The sequence below is a fragment of the Podarcis erhardii genome (genome assembly GCF_964252035.2).
Source record: "Podarcis erhardii genome assembly, chromosome: 2".
In the NCBI taxonomy this organism is placed as follows: Eukaryota; Metazoa; Chordata; class Lepidosauria; order Squamata; family Lacertidae; genus Podarcis; species Podarcis erhardii.
The window spans coordinates 62,437,147-62,460,556 of NC_138498.1; the positions used below are offsets into that span (position 1 = coordinate 62,437,147).

A 23,410-nucleotide genomic window follows, 5' to 3' on the forward strand; every position below is an offset into this window, starting at 1 on the left:
TGCAGAGGTGGGGCACCTTTTTTCAACCTTAAGGCCACTTTCCCTCATAAGCAACCTTCCAGGGGCTGCACCATTGGGGTGGGCGGGGCCAGAAGCAAAAGTGGGTGGAGCAACAAGTGCATGCATGCATGCATTTCCAGAAACTAGTGTGTAGAAAAGGATCCCCCAGTTTTTTATGGGTGAAATAGTACCTGTTGTGAAAGGGAAGGGCAAGTATTGAAACATTTGGGAGGAAGACGGACATTTCTTCAGTACCAAATAAGGCAAAGCAAGTACCAAGTATGTTTAGGAACTGAATACAGTGGTACATCGTGTTAAGAACTTAATTCGTTCTGGAGGTCTGTTCTTAACCTGAAACTGTTCTTAACCTGAAGCACCACTGTAGCTAATGGGGCCTCCCGCTGCTGCCGCGACGCCGGATCACTATTTCTGTTCTCATCCAGAAGCAAAGTTCTTAACCCGAGGTAATATTTCTGGGTTAGCAGAGTGTGTAACCTGAAGCGTCTGTAACCTGAAGCATATATAACCTAAGGTACCACTGTATTTTCTTCCTCTGTCGGAGGACTATAATTCAAATTTCTCCAGGGGCCTATAGTGTGCATAATAGCACAAATATTATCCATAATGTGTATGTAGGTGTGATTTCTACATAGGTGAAGCTCCTCTAAAAACACAAGCAGCAAAGAAATGTTCCATCTATGTTGAAACTTACATATTTGCAGAGAACCTATATATGATCTTTATTCAGCTGCTCCAGTGTGGTGTTTCCTGCAGACAGGTTCTTCAGTTTCAAATGGAGCAATAACTTCATATTTTACTTAGACTTTTCCTGCCCACATCCATCTCTCAGTGGCTTGAGATCCCTGTTGCTTTAGCAGCTGAGTCGTTTCTTCAGCAGAACTTTCTTAAAAGGACTAGGGTTATTTCTAAATCTATGAAAATGGTGGGGGGGGGTTATCACTACTTGAGTGTATAAGTGACATGGATTTTTCAAAAAAAAATATAATTATACTTGCTTTAGATGTTTAACAGAAAAAAACGCCCAACAGAAGTTATTTTAAAAGAAACATCTCTGTGCCAATATGAACCTTTTGGAAATGGTCTGGCAACTGCACACTAAGTACGTTGTGGTGTGTTAGCCGTGCAGTGAAGCACCCTCAGGACTCCTATATCATGAACCATCCCAAAGATATCGGCACTTTTGGGTGCAAGAGAATCACAGTTTACTTCCAACCTTCCAAGTTTGGCATTGGTGAAAGAGGGCTCCTTAGACGGGAAACCCTTGCTAGTTGACAAGCCAGCTTCTGCAAGAGATGATTACAAACAGCTGCTGCTGGTCAGCCACAATACCTAAAATGGTTCCTGGTAGCTAAGCTTTAGGACATAAGAATGAAGAAGTGAAAATAGCCCAGTGGCAGCAAATGGTGTTTGCATGTCTTTTGTCCCAAGAGGGGGGAATCGGTGGACCTCCAAATGTCATTAGGCACCAACACCCATCAGTTCCCACCAGCATGACCAGTGGTTAGAGATGGTGGGAGTTGTGGTCCAGAAACATCTGGAAAGCCACAGGTTCTTTATCCTGCCTTTAGTGCCTAGCTCAGAAGGTTATATGAAGTATCTTGCACATTTTTCTGCTTCCTGGAGCTGATTGGAGCTGGAGTCCCAACAACAGCTGAAGAACTACAGGTTCCCCAACCCTGCTGAAATATCACTTCTGTTAACATTTTGCAGCTGTGTTGCATTTCTGCTGTGCTTCACTCTTAGCTGGCAATTAAGAAAGCAATTTATTAGAATCAAACACAGCTGATCTCTGAGATCACCCAAACATTCAGATCTTTGTGGAAGGATGCAGCTGACAGTGTGCAGAGCAAGGAGAAGAGGTGAGGTCCCACTTAACAAACAATTATTTCTTAGGAAGGTATTCGCATAAGAAGTCCACAATTTACCGTACATTGATTCCTATGGGAACATTTCTAATCAGTGTTATGTCCAATCTCCCTCCCTGCATGGTTTCTTCCCAAAGATGGCTGCTGCTGACCAACAAAGCATGAAGAAGGGAGTGGGCCAACTCCAGCTGTTCAGATATCTGAATATGTGGTACGTATAGCATGGTTTGGGCATAATTCTTTATGTTCGGATAACTGAATTTTTGCATAAAGATAGCAGATAGCAGGACCTACATGTAATATGGATGTTTACTGTTGATAATACCTTTCACTGCTTCAGGCACCCTTACCTCTTAAGATTCTTAATCTTCTTTCAAGTTTTGCACCTGTGTGCCCATTCCTCAGACCAAAAGGTGCAACCAAAATTGTACCCTCCAAAAGTTGTGGCACTCCAGTTCCCACCAGCCCCAGCCAACATGGCCTATGGTCAGGGATAATGCAAACTATAGTCCCACAAATTCAGGAGGGTACCAGGTTAGCTCTAACCTTTTAGCATTATTCAGGCATTCTATCCCACATTGTGTCACCATCGCCATTCCCACAGCTTTTTGCATCTTAGGGACCGAGCCTCTGGAGCAGGGGAGCTTTTTATATACTCGTGCAGGGTCCCAGCACAATGTAGAAAGCCTGAAAGATCAGGGTTCTAAATCACGCATGGAGCCTATGCAAAGAGAAACGGCTCCTTGCTCAACTGGTACAGCTCCAGTGCATGATACAGAGGGCTGTGGGAGAGGCAACAATGACATGAAAGGAGAGGGGCTGTGGAGGGCACCCCTGTTCTCCCTTGGTGTGCTACATTGCTGGGGGAGCCTTGTGGATTGCTGCCACCACATAGTGAGGAAGTTCATTGGTTGTATGGTGGAGTTACAGCAGCTTAGCTAGAGCAGACACACCCCAAAAAAGGGAGGAAGCATGTGTATGTGTGTGAAAGTACAGATTCACAAGTGGTAGTGCAGAGAGTAAAAAAAAAAAGTATTGTGGGGTACAGAGTAGGAAAAGAGAGCAATGTGGAGGTAACAGTGCAGAGCAACTTTTCAGGTCTTTAAGCAGAGGCTTGACAACCATATGTCAGGAGTGCTCTGATGGTGTTTCCTGCTTGGCAGGGGGTTGGACTCGATGGCCCTTGTGGTCTCTTCCAACTCTATGATTCTATGATTCTAGGTGAGGAAAGGAAAGGAAAGGGAAGAGAAGATTGAAATGCGAGAATGTAAGGAGATCTGTGGGTGAAGAAACCTGTACTGATGAAGACGGGGGTGGCGTGAGAAAGCACTGGTTTAAATTAGTAACAAAAGTGCTTTTCTGAACATAGTGGTGCAGCTCTCAATAAACATGTAATACTAATCCTCATAGTTCATTGTATACCTCTGCTGCAAGGATGGCACTATCTTTTTCAAATGTGAAAGCACTGGCCTAGCTTCTTACATAGTTGCATGGATAACTTTCCTTTGTACTTAGGGCAGAAACTACAGTGTGGGGGGGGGGGCGGAATAACAACAACAACAACAACAATAATTTTTATTATTTATACCCCGCCCATATATATCCATCTCTCTCTCTCTCTCTCTCTCTCTCTCTCTCTCTCTCTCTCTCTCACACACACACACACACACACACACACACACTCACTCACACAGACAATGTGACACACACAAGCGCACCCCTGGAGTTCGTGTATAACAATGAAACGGGATAGCTCAGTTAGAGTGTGATGCTGACAATGTCAAGGCTGCAGGTTCAGTCCCGATAAAGGACAGCTGCATATTCTTGCACTGCAGTGGATTGGATTAGATGATCCTCAGGGTTCCTTCCAACACATTGATTCTATGAGAACAAACTGGATTTGAATTTAGTTGTAACAACAGTAGATGCAATTTTCTCTGTCTTGGGAGTCCAGCTGGTTCCATGAGATTGCCTTTCCCCATTTCCCTTTTTCATTCTGTGCTTTGTGACAATAAGAGAAATGTGATTTTAATCACCACAGCAAAGAGAGCTTTTACACATTTATTTGCATAAATTCTCAAAGCGCACACATCGTTATCAGAATCAAAATCCTACATATAGCACAGCATATTTGCTAGCTAGTCACTGACTTTTCGCAAATCCCTTGATAGATTGTATACTGGGGGGAGGATATACTTCAATGCAGAAGAGGCCTTGGCCAATCTGGTGTCCTCCAGATGTTTGGGACTACCCATGTTGGCATGGCTATGCTGCCAGAGACTGAGGGAAGCTGTAGTTCAGGTTGACCAAAGCTGGCCTATTGGAATCCATTCATATAAGGGCTGTAATCTCCAAACAATATACTTCTATACTGCAGAGCAAAAACTTGAGAACTACCGTAGATGGGGAAAGAATATCAAACACAATGACTGCAAGTGGAATTCAACATCACACAACCAGGGTATGCGGTGGTGGCTTCTAGCAAGATCTCACAAAGAGTTCCATGAGATCTCAGAGATCACGCTGGAAGCCACTGCCACACAATAAGCAATGCAGGAACTCATTTCACTAGCTTCCACTAGTGCAGTGGTGTCCAAACTTTCTTCAAAGAGGGCCAGATTTGATGACGTGAAGGGCCGTGGGGGCCAACCAGAGGGCAAACCAAAGTTGTTGATGTTGAGGGGTTTTTTAGGATTTTGCCCCAGGAAATAAACTGCCACAGGGGCCGGATTAAACTAACCGGTGGGCCAGATTAGGCCCTCAAAAGGGACTTTGGACATTCCTGCACTAGTGCAACAAGTTGGTTGAATGCCGCTCTAAGTGTCTTAAATCCAATCTGAAGGTTACAAAAAACCTTTCAGCATGGTCCAGGGGATGCTGGCCATGCATTTCATTTCACTTGCAAATCACTTTTGACATTGAAGGGATATTCAGAATCGGATTAAGATATGTGGGAGCAGGGAGACAAGAAGAGGTGCTTAAAAAAAGAGTAAAGCATACTTATAGAAGCACCTCTATTTAAAAGCTTCCTAGCTGCTTTGGATGGCTAGAGGACTCGACTTTTCTTTGTTTTCAGACAATTCCAGGAAGCTTAAAGGCCATCTTAGATTATCACTTTGGCTGCGACCTTGTGCAAGATTTATATTGCTGTCCTGATTTACAAATGCATTTTCTGTGCTCTGTTGCCTGGCAGCTGAATGTGCAAACCCACGCCATGGTAAAGCAAAGTGGGTGTGTGAGATGACTGGGAACTTCTGTTTGTGGGTATGCCCATACAAGCACACATGCAGTAACAAGTTTTTGATGTGGCACTCCTGCACGCACAAACTGCCCCACAGAAAGCTACTTCTAAGTAAGTGTGCAAGAATCATAGCTGTGGGGTGGAAATTAAGGTGGCAATTTGTCCCACAGTTTTTGACATTATGGTATAGCAGAAAAATATAAGGGAATAGTCAAATCAGTCTAGCTGTACTCTTAAAAAAAAATAAAAGTAGTGCTCTAGCTGTCAATTTCTCCCATATACACTTAACTGCTTTGTTTTCTAAAGCATTTTTCTTCCAGGGGGGTTTACATCCCAGCTCTAAAATCATGTTTACTTAGAAACCTCAGGGAGTGCGATGGAGCTTACTTCCCAGTAATGCATGTTTACTTGGAAGTGCGTCACACCAATTTCCATGGCACATACTCCTAATTAGCTTTGTGTAGGTTGAAGCTTTAGAGCATAACATTAATTTTATTTTTACCCTGCCTTCTGCTCACGACAGAATCCACAAGGCAGCTCACAAAGACATATGACACTGCGGGGAGTGACTTACGAGCTTTGTCCCACGTATGCTTATAGCAATTTGCATTTTTGGACCATGTAACTGATTTTGTTATCAGTTTTCGTTCCCCCAAAGGCTGCACAAGCTTGATAAGCAGTAAACACCATGGAAATGTCTGTGCTTTTTCATTTCAGCTATTGATTGAACGGAAAGCATGAATGAGCACTGATTCTACTTAGAACATTTTTGGTAAGCGCATTTCAATAATGACGTTATAGTAAATTGCACGTTTGATGAGAGGTCTCTTTTAAGCTTCTGAAATGCGCAACACAGTTAGTTTGCAATGTGCTATGCTATTAGGAGTTTGACGATGACAGAAATCTATATATGTTACACGGGTCGCTGTAGATGGCACATGGCAAAAATATACAACTCATGTATAATCAACCCTTTGATTCACTGCACATTTAAAGAGGAATAAATTGTCATTAGTAGCCTCATTAGAAACTGGGGCATGGAATTACAGGGCTTACTGAAATCAAGATGTTTGCCAGTGGCTAAGCTGGAAGGAGAATTACCCTACATGATATTTGTAAGTGTGTGAATGTGTATAGGCACACACAAGTGGGTACTACTTTCAAATTCTCCCTCTAGTTGAACAACCCCCCCCCCCACCCTATCACATCAGGGAGAAAAGTTTAATTGCCAGCTATTTAATTGCTGTCCTGGGTTTCTATTTGCAGAGAGATTGAAGACAAAACATAAGGGAGCCTTAAAAATATTTTTCCCCATGTGAAGTCTGAAGTGATTTAGTGCCTATTGTACCATAAGTATAAAGAAGGCAGCTAGCACAGCAATCCTATAATGTAAGTGCTATTGAGTTCTTCAACTGGGTTTACTCCTAGTTAAGTGACTCTAGGATTGCAGACTATACCACTGAATATACTGGCAACTTTGTTCTTGGACTGAAGTGAGGCTTTATTTCCAGCTGACATCATGATTTTGCACTAATACTGGAGACAAGATTCTTACTTACCTCATTCAGAATGGAGGCTTCCTTATCAATCAAGGCTGACATGACATGAATGTTCATATCACCTCTTCCAACACAAGTAGGGATGGGTTTGTAAATGTTGATACCCCTTATATGTATAATGTTTAAAAATCAAGGTTTCTTGGAACAGTACACCAAATAATTGGCCTCTTTGGGCCACAATTAACAACAGCCAACTGCACAACATGGCAACTACAGGGTTTCTCTTTGGTCCACTTCAAACATTGCAAAGTTAGTGGATAGATGACCATATATCAAGCAACAAATCAAAGCGAGACACAGTTCTTGCCCTACGTACATGCCACATGCTAGTTCTGAGTCCACATTACATGTACATACTAGGAAGAGACAGAAATGTGTATCCAAGTTAGATGTAATCAAATTAACCAAAGGCCCATATCTCATACTTGCCAATGTGATAGCATGAGAAGCAGCCCTTTGAACAGTAATAGCTAGATACTGGACATAATATAAAATTAATTGTTAATATGTTGATGCAGAAAGTAGTAGTGCAACATGCTTGGGAGCAGGGGAGGGAATGGCACACTGCCAGCTAGGTTGCAAATACAAAATGGGTTTGTTTCTTAAAAAAAAAAACCTAAATAACAACACTAGACAAGTAGCAAGAGAAGTCCAGATAGGTACTGGCAGCCTGACTTCCCTGTTCAGCTGATGCCAAAGAAAATGAGCAGTAACCTCCAGGCAAGTCTTACTTGGGCCCTCCAAATTAGAGCGAAACTAGAGTCACCAGCCTTCTGTTTACAAATTTTATATCAATAGACATAAGCGGCATTAAAACATCACTTTCCATATAAGTGTAAAAAAAGAGGAAAAGGTTCTGGGAGCCACTTAGAGCTGGACACCAAAAGGTGTCAAGCACCAGCTTGTTTCTCTCCCTTGGAACAAACGACAGGCCTCCTCCTGCTCCTCTCTAAGAAAAACAGGAACTTTGCACTTCAGGTTCAGTACAGTGAAGAAAGTACTGTGTTCCCTTACGGCTTAGTCTAGACTAGAGTAACCAAAAGCCAAAACCAATGTTGCTTCATTATTATGCTTACAGAACAAATAAAAAGTATTTGTTTATATGACTTAGCAGATGTAACTTGGCGGAGGTGAAAAGGAGCTGGCTACAGGGTTGTTGTACCATTGTTCAGGAAGCAGCTGGGACCTGACTTCCTCCAAGGAAGTGGCAGCTGAGTAGCAGGGCCAAAGCCCTATAAAAAGGACGGCAGGGAGGGAGAAATGACCAAGGCTAAGAGGAACAGGCAACAGGGAATGTTGAGTAGCTGACACTGCAACTTCTACATATGAGTATATAATCTACCTGGGAACCTGACGATCAAGGGAGACAACTTTTTCACACGGCAGATTAATTAAGTTGTGGGACTTGAAGCTACAATATGTGATTGTCGTTAAATGGCTCTAAGGCGGGGTTAGACAAATTCACGGAGGATAAAGGTTTGTCAGTGGCCATTAGTCATGATGGCTATATCAAGCCTCCATTTTGAGAGGCAGCATGTTGTTTGAATAGTGTGGCACCAACAGGGTGGAGCCTGCGTTATACTGAGCCAGGCAATTGGTCCATCCCATTCAGGGTTGTCTATACTTACTGGCAACCGCTCTCCAGGGTTTCAGGTAGGAGTCCTCTCAACTTTCCATGGAGATGCTGGGGATTGAACCTGGGATTTGTACGTTTCAGTGCAAGTAAGGCAGATGCTCAGCCACTGAGCTATGGACTTTGTGCCTTGCTTGGGGACTCCCCAGGTGGGTCACTGTGGGAAACAGGATGCTGGACTAAACAAAACTGTTGGTCTCGTCCAGCTGGCCTTTTCTTGTGTCCTTATGCCCTTATTAACTTAGGCCTTTGCTTCTAGACCCTTCTGGATTAGTTTTCTATTTTGCATTGGTAGCGATGATACTATAAATCCAGCAAGACTGAAGTTGCTCTTTGGGTAGGTAGATGAAGCCTATGTATTTCCACTCTGTTTTCTAGATTAACTTTTAAAAAAATATTTGCACAGCTAATATTTCTGTGCAGGATCTGCACATGCAGAATTATAAAATTCTGCTGTCAAGAAATGCTTCTACAGAACTGTATAGACGAACTCTGAGCGCACTTAAGAGAGGAACTTAATTAGGATAGGGGGGACCATCTATTTCCACAGAGCCAAAGATACAAGGGGTTACAAAATGTATAATCATTACAACTCATTATCTGAATAGCTAAAATCACCGAGTCTGCAATGCATTCTCCTTTCAGCGCTGCAATTTCTTCTCCACACTTGACACTGAAGCTCTGAATGTTCTCCAGGTCATCTGGACAATGCACTTTGCAGCAGACAGTGGCTGCACATAAACACTCCGTCTTCTCTTCGCATAAAGCAGCAATTCATGATTCTGCAATGGCAGGCAGCAGGCAAGCTCTCACCTTTGCTTCTTTCCAAGCACTTTGGTATTCTGAAATCCAGTCACAGCTTGTGTTTCTTTTGTCAACGTGGAAGTATCCCACACAGCCTGCTCGGTTGCTCACCTCTCCCTTCACATTTTGATTATAAATGGAAGGCTTTGGCTGCTGCTCTCTTTCAGGGAAAGCTGCTGCCTTCAGAGTCTGCTGCCCCCTTTGTGAATATCTCAAAATCTTGGTGTCTGGAGGAGTTTCTCTGGGTGGGTGCAGCCAGATCGATTTACCATTAACAATGAGCGGGTCAGTCTCTTTCTGATATGGGCTACTTTCCAGAGTTGGCATCTTGCCTTGGTTTTTCAGACTTCTTAGCTCTGGGCAGCTGTTTTCTCTTTGCATTGGTCTTGGGGAGGGAAGTCTGGGGAAGCTGACAGCATCTGGTTTCTCCATAGCTTTTTCTCGAGGTTCAGATACACTGATGCCTTGAAAATTATGCTGTGAATGGTCAGTGTTCTCACTTCCATTAGGACATCTCCACTGATGAGTCCTCTCAGCTTCTGTGTATAACTCCTCTAGCGGGTCGGCTTTAGAGCTCGAGTAGGTTTTGATACGATCTAGAATGGAGCTATTTCTTTCGAATGTCCTCACATTAGGCAGAATGTCAGTTATTTTATACCTGGAGACCATTTTTGGTGTCTCAGACAAGCTGAAGACCCTGCGACTATTATACAGCGTTCCCAGTTTCTCTGTGTCTTGGACTTTACGCTGACTCTCTGGTAGGACTGGAAAGGTAGGTCTTGCCAGCTGGCAGATAGACTGAAGGTAGTCTTCACCAGAAGAAGAATCTGGACTCGTGCAAGCATTTCCAAAACTTTTTGTGTTGCTTGTTATGTCATCTAGAATATCCTCAAGGGCTTCACTTATGGTGGGAAGAGGCTTTGCTATGTTCAGTCTTATCCGGGGAGCCATTACTGTAAAGAATATGCAGGATATAATTAGCCAATGGGAATGCACTACAAAGATGTTGCTGTAATGGTCACACATAAAGCAAGCATCATAGCTTAATAAATGGAAAGTTTCTGCTGAAGCAGAATACGTTTGTGAAAATTATAAGCTTGTTTGCAACTGAAGGGGAGCATGGAGGGAGGAGAGGGATGAAAGCCCTGTTGCATGGAAGTCTTTGTGGGCTTCTAGCAGGGCTGGTTAGTTGTAGCCAGTCCTCATAGTTTAACCCAGAGTTTTCCAAACTTGGGTCTCTAACTGTTTTTCGACTACAATTCCCATCATCTCTAGCTACCAGAAGCAGTGGTCAGGGATGGTGGGAATTGTAGTTGCAACAACAGCAGGAGACCCAAGTTTGGAAACACTGCTTAACCCTTGGACTGAATATAAATTTCCTGATATATAAGTGTTTATGCTTGTGGTTTTATATATTTTATTTTTTTAAATAGACATAGTTGATATTTTAAATAAGTTTTTATTTTATTTTTTCACTGTTTTGTTACTTGGTTGGGTGCCACCCTCGGCTCCTATGGGTGTGAGGGAGAATAGGATAGCAATTTGATAAATAACCAGATAGGGCAAAGCAATGAAATGAGGAAAATTTGAGGTGGAGGAACTACTAGATTCAGAAGATTCAGACTGGGACAAGGTGGTGGTGTTTTTCTTTTCCCCCTTCCCCTTTCTGTGGTGTTTATTTGAGAATATGTTTATTTGAGAATAGGGACGCGGGTGGCCGATCAGAAGGTTGGTGGTTTGAATCCCCGCAACGGGGTGAGCTCCCATTGTTCGGTTCCTGCTCCTGCCAACCTAGCAGTTCGAAAGCACATGAAAGTGCAAGTAGATAAATAGGTACTGCTCCGGCAGGAAGGAAAACAGTGTTTCCGTGCGCAGCTCTGGTTCGCCAGAAGCGGCTTAGTCATGCTGGCCACATGACCTGGAAGCTGTATGCCAGCTCCCTCGGCCAGTAAAGCGAGATGAGCACCGCAACCCCAGAGTCGTCTGCGACTGGACCTAACGGTCGGGGGTCCCTCTACCTTTACCTATGTTCTCCCCATGGGCTCCGTGGGGTAGGGATCCATACTCCAGTGGATCCAAATCTCCTTCTGCACAGTGAAGGAGCAACAGAAGTGGGCCTTTCCACCCACAGAAAGGGAAACGTACAAATCATATCCCTCGCACTGCACCTCCCACCACATTTTTTAAAAAGAGTAAGAGAACCATTATGGTTGAAAAACAGCATACAAACGTTGTTAACCAAATATTAGTAATAAACTATTTCCCTGGGTTAGTGTTTTCTTTCTAAAGCAGTTTGTACCTCTGCCAAATTTTGGGTTTCCCCAAGCCTGCAATTATTGTTGTTATAATTTATTAGATTTATATGCCACCCTTCATCTGAAGAGCACAGGGTGGTTTGCAACATAAAAAACATAACACCGCCATCATCAATACTCCCAACACATTTAAAACACTATAGATTGTTTAATCAGCCCAAGGCCTGGTTGAAGAGGTACCTAGCAATATGAATGAAGCCTCCTTGGAGAGAGCATTCCACAAATGGGGAGCCACCACAGAAAAGGCCCATTCTTGTGTTGCCGCCCTCTGGACCTCTAATGGAGGATGCACACAGAGAGGCCCTCAGAGGATGGTCACAGGGTCTGGGTCCATTCATATAGGGAGAGTTGGAACTTGATGCATTGTGGTCCTGAGCCATTTAAGGTTTTACAGGTCAAAGCCGTCACTTTAAATAGGAGCCAGAAACTATTCGGTAGCAAGTGCAGTGGGACCAGGATTGGCGTAGTATGCTCAAACAAACCATCTTGCCTCGGTGAGCAACCTGGCTGTTGAATTCTGCACCAGCTGAAGTTTCGCTGAATGATGAGGAACAAGTTTGGGAGTAGGAGTTGGGGATAAATTCAGGAGCAAGGAGCCACAAAATATTGGATATGGCAACAAAGCAAATCTTAGCCAGGGTAATTGCAAAGAACCCTCAGCAGTCTTACCAAACTACAATTCCCAAGATTCTTCCAGGGAATACAAGGCAGATTCAAACCAGTTTAAAAGCCTGGGGTAGTTCTACCTCAAAAGGATAATTCCTTTCTCCTTGATATGGGAAGGATATATGTCCCATAGCAGTTGCTCTGACTTCTATAACACTTTATTCTACAGCTCTCTAGACCTACAACTGCACAACAAATAGCTCTTTCCACCTTTTCCTGTTTACTCACAGGGCCCAGGGGACATTGAATTCAGGTCACATCCACATTTAAATTGCATAGCTTCCCCCAAAGAATCCTGGGAACTGCAGCTTTTTAAGAGGAATTGTAGTTCTGTGAGAAATTGAAGTTCTGCGAGTGGTGAACTACAGTTCCCAGGGTTCTTTGGGGGAAGTTATGTGCTTTAAAGGTACGGTGTGAGAGCTTTATTGCTCTTCTCAAACTACTATGTCTAGTTGCTTAAAAGGAAATCTTACTTTCTTTTAAGCTTCCCAGACGCTTAAGAGGACTGCCCTAGGCAGTGGGCTCTTGCCATTTAAATCTCCAGTTGAATCAAGAGAAAATGGAGGCATGTCTCTTTCTGCTCATTCGTCTCTTGGCCCTTTCCTCAGTCCCTCTCCTTCACCTGCTGTGGTGGTCAGGTTTCCTGATGCGCTACGCCAACCTTTGCCAACCTGGTGCCCACCACGCTGTAGTCCCCAAAAGATGGGAGGCTCCAGGCTGAAGAAAGAGGGAGGTGGGCAAATGATAGGAAGATGGTAGGAACCAGCCCCAAGGAGTCAGTGAAGAAATGCAAAATGTAACAGTGGCAACTGGGTAAGAAAAAAAGGCAATAGAATTCAGTATTTACTGGCTGGGGTGAGGAAAGATTACTTTAAAAGCGATTGTAGCATCTTAATCTCTCTCTCTCTCTCTGTTCCTCTTCCCTTTATTAACTCCCACAGTTGTGCAGTGCCTTTATTAGGAGTATCCAAAATGTCACAAATTACTAAGGCTTAATCAGGCAAGATGCTGCACCAAGTGGGTGTTGGGGAAATGAGGCGGGAACAGGGGAGAAAGTCCTAGAATTAGGCTTGATGTCGTAGCCCCACGATGCATCAAACCCCGATGTAACTGACCTTTTCACCTCAGGTCCTTGGCGCAGCGTAGTAGTACACTGGTAGTAAGCCTTGGTTACATCAGTAGGATTGGCAAACACACCAAATAAAGATCTCCCTGGCATTATTGCTCCCATGGCCATTATGAACAGAGGTCACAATGTGGCTCCCTTCCTCCACCGCAACTCCAGGCACGCTCTAGTTTTTCCTGCTTCCTTGGTCACACAAATGGCAAGCACTAAGCTGGCAACAGTGGCCTAATCCATACTTGTATATTTATCCCCCCCCCCAGCCCTGCCTCATTTGAGCTCTAAATTCTCACCACAACATTCATTATGACCGACCACATTTTCTGTTAGAACGCTCTTGCTCCCTTCTTACCTGACTGTTGTTTGTGGCAGCTACGGCTGGACTGTTTCGAAATCTCCAGGCTCAGCGTCTCTCTTCTGCGCTGTCTGTTCTTCTTGATTTCCAGCACTGAGTGTGTTGCTGTCTAAACCAAGGCTGCACATCAGGGTAGCAGCTTCCAGTCAGCTGATTCAGCTGCTTTTTGGCTGCCGCAGCTAAATATAGACTGGTAGATGCCACTCTGTTTCCCAAGCATTCTAATATGATAAGTGCCTCTTCTTACTGGAAGGGTAGAAAGCAGGGAATCTGGGCGGGGGCGGGGGCGGGGGGAGCACAACAGTTTAGAGATGATCTCCATGGCAAACAGAAGAGCACAAACTTGTGCTTTATTTTCTGAATTATTCAATAGGCCCAGGGCACTGAAAAAGGAGTGGCTATATGTGTTGTGCATTTGCATCTGTAGGAAGCAGTTAGCAGAGCATTAAACCAAATTCCAAGCTGCTGGCTTTTCTTTTGGTGTGGGAAGTGGAATATATATATATATATATATATATATATATATATATATATATATATATATAAATGCATGTGGAGGCTACAGTTAATCTTTCTGCTTTCAAATAATCTGGGGTGACCAAATTCATCTCTGTATTCCAAAGCAGGGATATGAAACCTGTGCCACCCCACTCCCCTAGATGTTGGCTGGCTAACTCCCAGCCAGCAGGGCCAATCACAGAATTGTAGAGTTGGAAGGGACCCCAAGGGTCATCTAGGCCAACCCCCTGCAACGCAGGAATCTTTGGCCCAACATGGGGATTGAACCCACGACCCTGAGATTAAGAGGTTTATGCTCTACTGACTGAGCTATCCCAGCTCCAATAACCAGGAATTGCAGTCTAGCAATATCTGGAGGGTCAGGTTCCCCACATAAAATAGAAAACAAGTCTCTGTCTGTCTGTCTGTCTGTCTGTCTGTCTGTCTCTCTCTGAGACACACACACACACACACACACACACAGAGAGAGAGAGAGAGAGAGAGAGAGAGAGAGAGAGAGTATGCCCCACCATTTAGAAATGCTGTTTAGATGAAAAAATCCCTTCATGCTTTTCAGATGATACATTTCAATGTACATACCAGAATTAATTCTAGAATGCTGGTCAAGATGGGCCTTTGATCTGGTTCAGTCGGGCCCTTCTTAAGCTGCTATGAATTGTACCCTAAAATATGACTGAACATCTTTTTACATGGACCTTCCATAATATAGAGGAGGTTTCAGCTTGTGCCTTTTTGGACCTGTTTTGGCTGTGGTGTTTTACTGCATTTTCAAGATTTCCAAACTGATCAAAATTAAAAACATTTAAAGAGGTCCTTTTTCACATCTAAGAGGAACAATGCATTTCCTCTAATATTCTCAAAAGGACAAATTTACACAGGTTTTGTTAATATGCAAATTTGTGTACATTTATTTTATAAAAAGACAGAGGATGATTTGACAGCTCTAGTTATAGGTTTATTGATCCACATACAGAAGTATGTTAATAATGCATTACATCAAGCAGAATGAAGCATTTTCTCTATATGGCTCTGCAGCTTTTAATTATTGATGACCTAAAAGCATTTTAAAATGTCTTTAGTGTCACATGCATATTTCAAAAGCACTCGTTCTGCGTCCAAAGCGTTCCTTTAATATAGCATAAAAGAGGCTTTTATTTACCTCTTAAGCCACTGTTTTTCTTTTGGTGTTTCTTCAGTTGGTTGTCAAAATCAGAGATGGAACCTTTGAAGAATCCCTTGTTTTTGTAGTGCCTGAAGCTGAAGAATGTTTGAGTATTTATACCTTTAAAGGAATGTCATAAATCAGTAGGGGCCTGGAGGGAAGAGGGTGGCAGGGCAGTGCTGGCTCAGACAAGCAGATAACTAGTTAACAGACTGAAACCATGGGGTTGCCCTTTAACTTGTAGCTTTCTGGGTATTTGCTCCTGAGCCTGGCGCTGCGGGAGAAGAACACATTCTTGAAAGTGCCCAACATATCCTATGGACTAGAGAAAACCTGTGCATTACTGAAAAGCACTCAAGATACCCCACTGATATTTCTTTTACTCCTTTCTTTCTGACATCTCTAGCCTTTCCCACCTCGCTAATGAAGCAGTATAATGAGTATAATCATGGGGGTAGGAATTTCTTCCAACTCTACAATTCTATGATTCTATGAAATAGCAATGAACAATAACAGAAGGACAAGTTGATTCAAAATGGCGGACAGCAATGTTAAAAGCAGCAGCAGCAGCAGCAGCAGCAGCAGCAGCAGCAGCAAAACAATTACGAACAACAATATCCAAATGGGCAAGATACTTTTGTGGGCCTTTATTACTACAGTGGTACCTCGGGTTAAGTACTTAATTCATTCCGAAGGTCTGTACTTAACCTGAAACTGTTCTTAACCTGAAGCACCACTTTAGCTAATGGGGCTTCCTGCTGCTGCCGCGCCTCCAGAGCATGATTTCTGTTCTTATCCTGAAGCAAAGTTCTTAACCTGAAGCACTATTTTTGGTATCTGAAGAAGTGTGCATGCACACAAATGCTCATACCAAGAACTGACTTAGTTGGTCTTTAAGGTGCTACTGGAAGGAATTTGTTTTGTTTTCACTATTTCTGGGTCAGCAGAGTCTGTAACCTGAAGCGTATGTAACCTGAAGCATATGTAATCTGAGGTACCACTGTATACCTTTCTATACCAGTGGTGGGAGCATACTGGAGCCAGGAAAAATAGCACTGTGTACATAACCTCAGTCCTTGAGGTGTAAGAGAGCATTTTAGAGCTCAACGGTGTCATCTAATGGAGGAAGGGGTAGAGAAAGAGAGACGAACCTCTGCCCTCCCGATGTTATTGAACTTCTCATGCCACCCTCTTTGAGCCAACCCTGCTTTGCACCCCGTGCCCCCCCCCCCGCATGCACACACACACCCCCCCCCCACCCTGGGCAACCTGGCTGTCTTGGGTTGAAGTCCAATAACCCCCTGCTCCCGTTTGAAAACAGTTTCTCCCCCCAGCCAAGCATTTCCCAAATCTGACCTGGATTCTTATCAGGCGTGGTTGAAATAGTTTGTTGGGCACAACATTCCAGATATTCTATATTCAGCCAGACGTTCCAAAATTTGAGGCTAGAAAGCTGCAGGCCTGTCAGCCAGTAGGGGCATTTCAACTTCTATGGTGTTTTGAGGTTAAGGTACTTATTGTGGGATACAGCATTTCTGTTTCATTTCACCTATACTTGCTGCTTTCATTGGGAAGTTACTTCTTTTGGTTGCTTTTGACAATTGTATTAACTGTCTCACTTCTTTTTAATTGCATGGTTAGACAGTATTGTGGTAACCTGCTTTTGGACTTCATGGTGAAGGTAATATAATAAATCTTTTAGATCGATGGATCTTTTCCCTTTGCTTGCGAGGAATCCTATTTGGAATAAGGGAATTTCCCTTTAAAAAAGGGAAACGTTGACAGCTATGATAGATGTGCATGTGTACAACGGTGTCCCAAAGAGGAGGCAGACGTTCTAAGATGAACTGTATATAGGTTTCAGAGGCCACACTTGTCTGACTGAAAAAAATAAATAAAAGTTGCTGCAGATTACATGATCCTGCCAGGGCATTTAACGGAAATGTTGCTAAGACACTGATAGCTTCACATCCCACACAAATGCAGGTTGAGGCATGCTGAACTATCGCCCAACTCAAAAAATGTTAGGAGAAAACAGGGAGCAGGGGGGGCTGCTTCTCTGGTCTGTTATTCTAAGCTTGGCTGAAAGCTCAGAATGTGCAATTTCTTCAAATGGCATTCTTTAATCTGGGGGTGGGAGGTCAAGAAACCCTGTGTGGTTGTTACTAAGACATTTTCAGAGACATTTTAACTGGGTGTTCATTGTCCACTCACCATGAGGCCATTGCTCGAAGGTTACATTGCAGAAAGCAGATAGGAGGGGGAAAGATCCAGAGCCCTCCACTACCAAGAGCTGTTGAATACACCTACACAGGTCACACCAGTCCCTCTTGCTAGGGGAAGAGGCAGAGAAGTCAAGCCAGAAGCATGAGAGGAGCATAGGGCAGAGTGAAAGTGAGAAGCCCTGCTCTAACTCTTGTGCTTGCTCCACCCAAAGAAGCAGCAGCTGCTTAAGTAGACAACCATAGAGGGGCAAGGAAGGACAGGTCCATGTGACAGGAGCTTCCAGTGCCTATACTAGCTCAGTCCTTAAATCGAAAAACCATGCTTGCTGTTCTGCCACCTAGGGGTACCTACCTGAATTAATTGAATCACGCTTGGAAGCAGAACCAGAGGGAGGAAGCCAAACTGCTAGTGGCAGCAGCCTCTTTAAGGAGTAGCAACACCCCATGCTTGGCAAATGGGATAAGCCTCTTCTGGTAGGCAGTTCCAACAGGCCGCAGTATGGGTGGGCACTACACATACACCCTACCCCACACCCCACCCACACACTACATAAGAAAATAAGAATATAGTCGTACCTTGGAAGTCAAACGGAATCTGTTCCAGAAATCCATTTGACTTCCAAAATGTTTGGAAACCAAAGCGTGGCTTCTGATTGGCTGCGGGAAGCTCCTGCAGCCAATCGGAAGCTGCGGAAGCCCAGTTGGACGTTTGGCTTCCAAAAGGACATTTGAAAACCAGAACACTCACTTCCGGGTTTCGATCATTCAGGAGCCGATTTGTTCGGGAACTAAGACGTTCAAGACCCAAGGTACGAATGTGGTGTGTTGTATCAGGCCAGTGGTCCATTTGCTCCAGCATCCTGTTCTGGCATTGCCCAACGAGATGCCTGTGGGGAAATGGCAAGCACTCTCGCCTCCTGTGGTTTCCATCAATTGGCGCTCAAAAGCATTGCTGCCCCCAGTGTATGGAGGTAGAGGTTAGCCATCTTGACTAGTAGCCATTGATATCCTTCTCCTCCGTGAATTTGTCTAATCCTCTTCTAAAGCTGCCTCCTGGGGGAGGGAGTTCCATTGTTTGCCTGTGTACTGCATGAAGAAGCATTTTCTTTAATCTGTCCTAAATCTTCCAATATTCAGCTTCGTTACATGTCCATGAGTACTAGTGTCATGAGAAAAGAAGGAAAAAACTTTTCTCTATCCACTTTCTCCAGGCCGTGCATAATTTTATAGACTTCTATCATGCCCCCTCTTACTCACCTTTTCTCCAAACTAAAAACAAAACCCAAACGCTGCAACCGTCCTTCATCGGGGAGTCCTGCCATCCCCTTGATCGTTTTGGCTGCCCTTTTCTGAATCTTTTGCCATTCAACAATATCCTTTTTGAAGTAAGGCGACCAGAACTGTACACAATATTCCAAATGCAGCCTCGCCATAGATTTGTTCAACGGTATTGTAATAATTAGCAGATTCATTCTCATTTCTGTTCAAAGCTGTCAACGTTTCCCTTTTTTTAAGGGAAATTCCCTTATTCCGAATAGGATTCCTCGCAAGAAAAGGGAAAAGTTGACAGCTATGATTCTGTTCCAAAGGCTCCCTAGAATCTGTCTTTTTCATGGCTGCCACACACTGGGTCACCATCTTCACTTAATCTACTGAAGGCAGCCGTCGTTCCAGGATGAGCACAGCATTTCCATCTGCTCCTTGAATCTCCAAGTACAGTGGTACCTCAGGTTAAGTACTTAATTTGTTCCGGAGGTCTGTACTTAACCTGAAACTGTTCTTAACCTGAAGCACCACTTTACCTAATGGGGCCTCCTGCTGCTGCCATGCCGCCGGAGCCCGATTGGTACCTCGGGTTACAGACACTTCAGGTTATAGACTCTTCTAACCCAGAAATAGTAAGAACTTTGCTTCAGGATGAGAACAGAAATCGTGCAGTGGCACGATTGTGGACAGCAATCCTGTACCCACTTAGCTAGGAGTAAGCCATATTGAACGCAGTGGAGCTTCTGAGTAGACATGCATTGGATCACATTGCTAATGCAATTTTTGTTCTGCATACAAACATACATAAGTTTTAGAAAACAAGCAGTTGTTGAGAGATGTATTAGAAATATATTTTAAACATATATTTAAAAGCCAAACAACTGACAAGAGATCAACACAGGATGACCATGGATGGCCTTCACATTTATATTGCATATTAAAAGGAGACAGAGCTGGTGGATAGCATTTGCCTTATCTAATTATATTTACATAGCCTATTAGCCTGTTGTGCTTTATGAGTGATAGATACTCTGGTATGTACCAAAGACAATTGCTGGGAAGCATTAATGAGTGAGTGGGTATTAGCTAGACAGGGCTGGTTTTGCCAGCCATCATCCAGGACTCATTCAGAGCTCTCTGCTAATTACTGAAGTAGCACACCTGTAAAGTCACCAGAGACCCAGATAGATAACCTGGAGCAAAATAACACAAAGGCCATTCTTTTTAAAGAAGCACAGTGGAAAATGTTGTTTCAAGAGCTCATGTTTAGCTGGAACTGTGAGTTCTCTTGTTAGAGAAAAACAATTTTTTAATGAGAGATTGGGGCAACAGGGGTAATCTTGCAGGCTGACTTTGAATTTCCATGTTTTGATTATTTAAAGTATGTGTCTTTTAGTAAACATGAGTAAAAAAATAGCAGCCAGTTCCCTTGCAGTATTGCTCTGCCATTTCAGAAACTACGTCTTTTATATTTATATTTGCAGACCTTTCCATAAAAATGTCCAAGGCATGCACACACGTGATCTGAATGTTTCTGCTTCCTCCTTTTCTTGAGTTTAGTGTTCTTCCCTTGTGGTCCCACTAGTCTCACCATCCAAATCTGGTGCGTGATACTGGAGGGAAGCTTTTCTTATTCCTGCCAATAGAAGCTTCTCTCCTGGGGCCAATGCCAGGTTGGTGTAGGTGTGGCAGGATGAAAGTGCACAGGAGACTGTTAAACCAACCATCCTTGTGTGCTGCAGTCCAAATCTAACCCCCTCACACCATACAGCTGTTGCTGTTAAAGAAAAAAGCAGACAGAGACCTCTTAGTGTGGCTGTAGCACAAAGGGGCAAGCTGCTGCTCCTACTTTTCTCTCTCTCAGCTATCTGTTCCAGCCTTTATAAATGTGTCGGAGTGAATGGGACTCAAGCTAAGAGTCAGTACAGTGGTACCTCAGGTTACATACACTTCAGGTTACATACGCTTCAGGTTACAGACTCCGCTAACCAAGAAATAGTACCTCAGGTTAAGAACTTTGCTTCAGGATGAGAACAGAAATCGTGCTCCGGCAGCACGGCAGCAGCAGGTGGCCCCATTAGCTAAAGTGGTGCTTCAGGTTAAGAACAGTTCCAGGTTAAGAACGGACCTCCAGAACGAACTAAGTACGTAACCAGAGGTACCACTGTATCTCCTGTTTAGTAAAAAAAAAGGGGGGGGAGTAACCAATACTATCTCTTTGAGCTCAAAAAATCCAGCTCCCTTCAAAAGCCACAGGAATCTAATAATGAAGCAATTCTTTCCCATCTATTCCCTCATTTGCTTTCATGTGCCGACATCTAGTGGCTGATGGGCTATAAAGTGTCCGTTATCTGAAGCTCTTTCTTATGCTGCAGAACTGATGCCCACAGTGGCGGTGGTGTTGTTTTTACAGATCAATATCTGTGTTTTGGGTTTTTCCAGTGATTTTGGTATCTCCAGTTCATAGTTCTCTGTGTGGAAAAGACTCTAGGAGGATAACCTGGTAAACTGCAAGCCTTCATTTGAACCAAGCTGGGTGTTCTGCAATGCAGAAGAGAAACATGTTCTTTGCCTACAGGGCTTAGAGTTTAAGACTGTGGCTATGTGCCTATCTAAGCTGTTTCAAGTTGCCTCCCTGGCTGTCGGCAGGTTTGTAGCCTGGTCCATACATTAGGGGGTGTTATTGCGTTGTTGTTTTTTATTTTGATTATATATTTTGTGGTTTTATATTTTGATTTTGTTCTGTGAACCACCCTGAGACCTCTGGGTATAGGGTGGTATATAAATTCAATAAATAACAATAGTGCTTTTTTCTAGGGGTACGCAGGGGTATGCATACCCCAAAACATTTTGTGAATCTAAGTTTGGCCTCATTGAGGGGTCGTATTTCAAGATGAGTAGGAAAATGGGAGTACCCCAAAACATTTCTTTTTTAGAAAAAAAGCACTGATAATAATAATAATAATAATAATAATAATAATAATAATAATCTGAATGCCCTGGGAGCCTGCTCTGTGTGACTGCTGCTCCTCTCACTCACTTTTGTCTGAAATCACACGTCTGGGCAACTGGTACAGATAGCATTTAATGACTTGTCTGATTTGTAATCAATATTATTTAATGGCTTTGTGTTGCTGAATAACTTTGTCATTGTGGAATGAGTCGATTACATTCAGGTTTCATTCACCCCCCCCCCCTTTCCTTTTTATTGATTGACCCTCATAGGAACATAGGGAGTTGCTTGTCAATATTGTCTGCACTGAGTAGCAGAGACTGTCCAGGACTGGATTTCAAACAAAGTCCTCACCCAGTACAACCTTGAGATGCCAGGAACTGAACCTGGAACTGTCAGCATGTAAAGCAGATGCTATCCCACTGAGCCACGGCCCATAGTTCCTTTAGATTATAAATTTGTGGGCGGGGCCTTTGTTTTTGTTTTTGTTTTTAATTAAAGATTTTCTTGGTTTACAAAAGTATGTGCAATCTCTCTCTCTTTTTCTCAAGTAACATTTTTTACAGATCAGTTTCATTTGTTGAGACATTAGGAAGAAAAGGGGGAAAGAGGTGGACGAGGGAAAGGTGAGTGGGGGTGGGGTCGGGTGGTGATGTTTCTATTTTACTTAATATATGTGGGGTTTTGTGTCAGTGTCGCTTGTGCAGGTTCTCTGCTATTCACTTGTGTTTCTTGGTGGCGAGAGAGGTTGGGGTTGGCCTAGGGTGTGGTTGTTTGTTTGTGATTGGCTGTGGTGAACTTTGTTTTCGTGTGCGAGTGGGGTGGTTAGGTGTTTTGGATCAGGTTAGCCATATTGATTTGTATGCTGTTGGTGAATTATTGTCATTGTCTTGTTGGGCTGTGTATGTGATAAAGGGGAGCCAGGGATAAAGGGGTGAAGGCACCTTCTTCTATTTGTCCCTGTGTCAGTTTCAGTTTATTGGTTAATTTTTCTAGTAAGGCTGTTTCCCATACTATTTGGTACCATTGGTCCATGCTTACTCCTGACAGGTCTGGGTGGGGCCTTTGTTATGTTTAATTTTCATTCAGCACCTAGCAGTTACAGACACTAATGAATAAATTAATGTACATGCTATGGACTGATTATCTGCTGGTGTATAGCTTTTCCAGCAGATGCCCAAGGCATTTGGGGTAACGCCTTTAATCTCCCAGGTAAAAAAACACCCTGTGGAAGGGTCCTCACAGGGTGCAAGACAGTGCTGCTTCTCCGCCGCATTCTCTGTTCATGTACGCAGGCAATGCAGTGGGCTATCTGAGGGCATGCCCTCTTCCTCCACTTGGTCAACAACAGCATCAGAGGGTGATTGCCCTTGTATCCTGTTTCTGGGCTTCTCTTTGGCATCTGTCTGTTTTTGAAGCGGGACATCCAAAATAGAATACTATACCAGATATTTTATTTGATTCATTTATTTGCTTTGTGATTGTACACAAAACTGGCTTAATAGTATGACTGGTCTGTTTTCCTCCGTATCTGTGTGACGTATGTAGGAGCAGCAGTTTATAACAGGATATTCCCAATGTTTTGGATTGTGAAGACCATGTATACTTGGCATACAGGCAATGGGAACGTACATGCTGTTACCTGTACCCCCACGGAATGGGAGCTGTTGTGATGGTTATTTCAGTAATGCCACATGCCAATT

At 43.5% G+C, this 23,410-nt stretch overlaps 1 protein-coding gene across 1 annotated transcript; it reads right to left on the reverse strand.

Moving 5' to 3' along the window:
- Positions 1-3,933: 3,933 nt before the first annotated feature.
- On the reverse strand, positions 3,934-13,813 carry LOC309336050 (uncharacterized protein). Its single transcript, XM_081851478.1, has 2 exons — positions 13,580-13,813; positions 3,934-10,076 (listed from the first exon to the last, which is right to left on the reverse strand). The coding sequence occupies exon 2, from the start codon at positions 10,072-10,074 to the stop codon at positions 9,094-9,096; it is 981 nt and encodes a 326-aa protein (XP_081707604.1). The 5' UTR covers positions 10,075-10,076; positions 13,580-13,813; the 3' UTR covers positions 3,934-9,093.
- Between the last annotated feature and the right edge of the window lie 9,597 nt (positions 13,814-23,410).

Excerpts from the sequence above, each read along its gene's own strand:
- LOC309336050 (XM_081851478.1), bottom strand. The coding sequence starts at position 10,074 with ATGGCTCCCCGGATAAGACTGAACATAGCAAAGCCTCTTCCCACCATA.